Below are 1,635 nucleotides of genomic sequence, written 5' to 3' on the forward strand. Positions count from 1 at the left end.
GTTGTGTACAAGCTAATAGTGTGTCAGAATGGTATGTATATATTTATACTTCTCATCCAATCACAATTAAATTCACTCTATCCAGGAGACACAATTCATCAGGATAGTATTTTTTAAGTAATAACAACTCCGAATAAAATAGGAGTAACAACTTTCTACTTCTTACCTTTTWAAAAAATGTAGTGAGTAGAAAGTACAGATAATTGTGTTAAAATGTAATGAGTAAAAGTAAAAAGTACGCTGAAAAATAATTACTCAAGTAAAGTACAGATAAGCAAAATTTCTCCTTAAGTACAGTAACAAAGCATTTGTACTTAGCTACTTTACAACTCTGAAAATAAAACTATATATATAGAATGAGGTAGGAAAATCACAACCTTTGTGACTGAAACCAGAAAAAATTAAAAAATATAAACCAGATAAAAAGTTCAAGACACAAATAAACCAACATTATCTTTATAATAAACAGCAGCATGTGCGTTTTTCTTTCTGGATTAAAATAAATTCATTTCGGTGGTTCTCTAAGTGAGGTCTCATAAATTTGGTTTTCCCGCTTCTTCTCCTGCAGGAGTCAGAGGAGGGGAAACTTTCTCCCGCCCTCCCACTCCCGCCCTCCCTCCGGGACAGAAACGGGGCTGGTTCTGATGAATCGACCCGACTGATTTGCTCGGGTCTGCAGTCGGAGCTGACTGACAGCACTGGGTGGGTGGAGCTGGTGGGGGGCTGCAACTTTTTCCCCCCCCCCTGAGTGTGTGTGCGTGCGTTTGTGCGTGCCTGTGTGTGTGTGTGTGTGTATGTGTGTGTGTGTGTGCTGGAGGGGGTGTGTGTGGTAAAGTGGGGGGAGTCTCGAGCTCTGAGGGGCTGCGGGACAGTTGAGGGGAGCACAGAGAGCAGAGGAGCGGTCCGGAGCTCATCCGTCAACCAGCTGGAGGAGCCACACTAACGAACCCTATGGCTGCTTGAGAAACAACCTCACACATCCCCCCTCTCCCCCTCTTCTCTTCTTCTTTTTTTAAATTTTCTCTGGGACTTTTGACTTGGTTGGAGTTGGAGTCTTGAGAACAACTTGTTGCAGGTTGAGTCAGTTGCTGTGTGAGCTGAGAAGTGAAGCCCACTCTCTGTGGAGGCGCAGGCGGCCATGGATACCCGGATCAGATGGAGACTTAAACGGAGGAGAAGAGACCTTCATCTCTCTGTAGCCGTCATTCTGCTTTTTGTGGTGTCGAGTGCAAATTCAGGTAAGATCCAGCAGCTGTGGGACCCCTGTGGACCCCCCTCCCCTCCCTCCCTTCAGTCTATAATGTGGGACTTGGGACTGCTGTTTGACTTTTGGTGCTGTCTTCATCTGGACAAAGTTCAGACCAGATCTGAACCCCATTTGCACCTGGATCAGTTCAGAAGATCTGACCAAATCCATGGAGCCTCTGTAAACTTAGAACACAGGGAGACACATTTCAAACTTTGTAGAAAAAAAAAAAGAAAACTTGGTGCAGATTTTCTTCTGTGTTGAAAGAATAAAAAAGTTGTGGTGGACTTCCAGAAAGCTCCTTTTCCATCAGATGAAGAAGATGAGCAGTTTCCATTAGAGGGGAGGGGAAGGGTGGAGCTGCCTGGAGGAGTCAGGATATGGAGGGA

General features: G+C 44.6%; 1 protein-coding gene across 2 annotated transcripts in view; it reads left to right on the top strand.

Annotated features, from left to right (window-relative positions):
- The first annotated feature begins 784 nt into the window (after positions 1-784).
- The window catches only part of col5a1 (procollagen, type V, alpha 1), a 129,060-nt gene continuing 128,209 nt past the window's right edge, over positions 785-1,635 (top strand). The window contains exon 1 of one of the 2 annotated variants that reach the window (XM_014019369.1): positions 785-1,238. In XM_014019369.1, coding sequence (XP_013874823.1) covers positions 1,139-1,238 — 100 coding nt within the window. In that variant the 5' untranslated portion in view covers positions 785-1,138. The remainder of the gene's footprint in view (positions 1,239-1,635) is intronic. The other variant, XM_014019370.1, reaches the window with a different exon arrangement.

This window comes from Austrofundulus limnaeus, unplaced genomic scaffold, assembly GCF_001266775.1.
Source record: "Austrofundulus limnaeus strain Quisiro unplaced genomic scaffold, Austrofundulus_limnaeus-1.0 Scaffold218, whole genome shotgun sequence".
Lineage (NCBI taxonomy): Eukaryota > Metazoa > Chordata > Actinopteri > Cyprinodontiformes > Rivulidae > Austrofundulus > Austrofundulus limnaeus.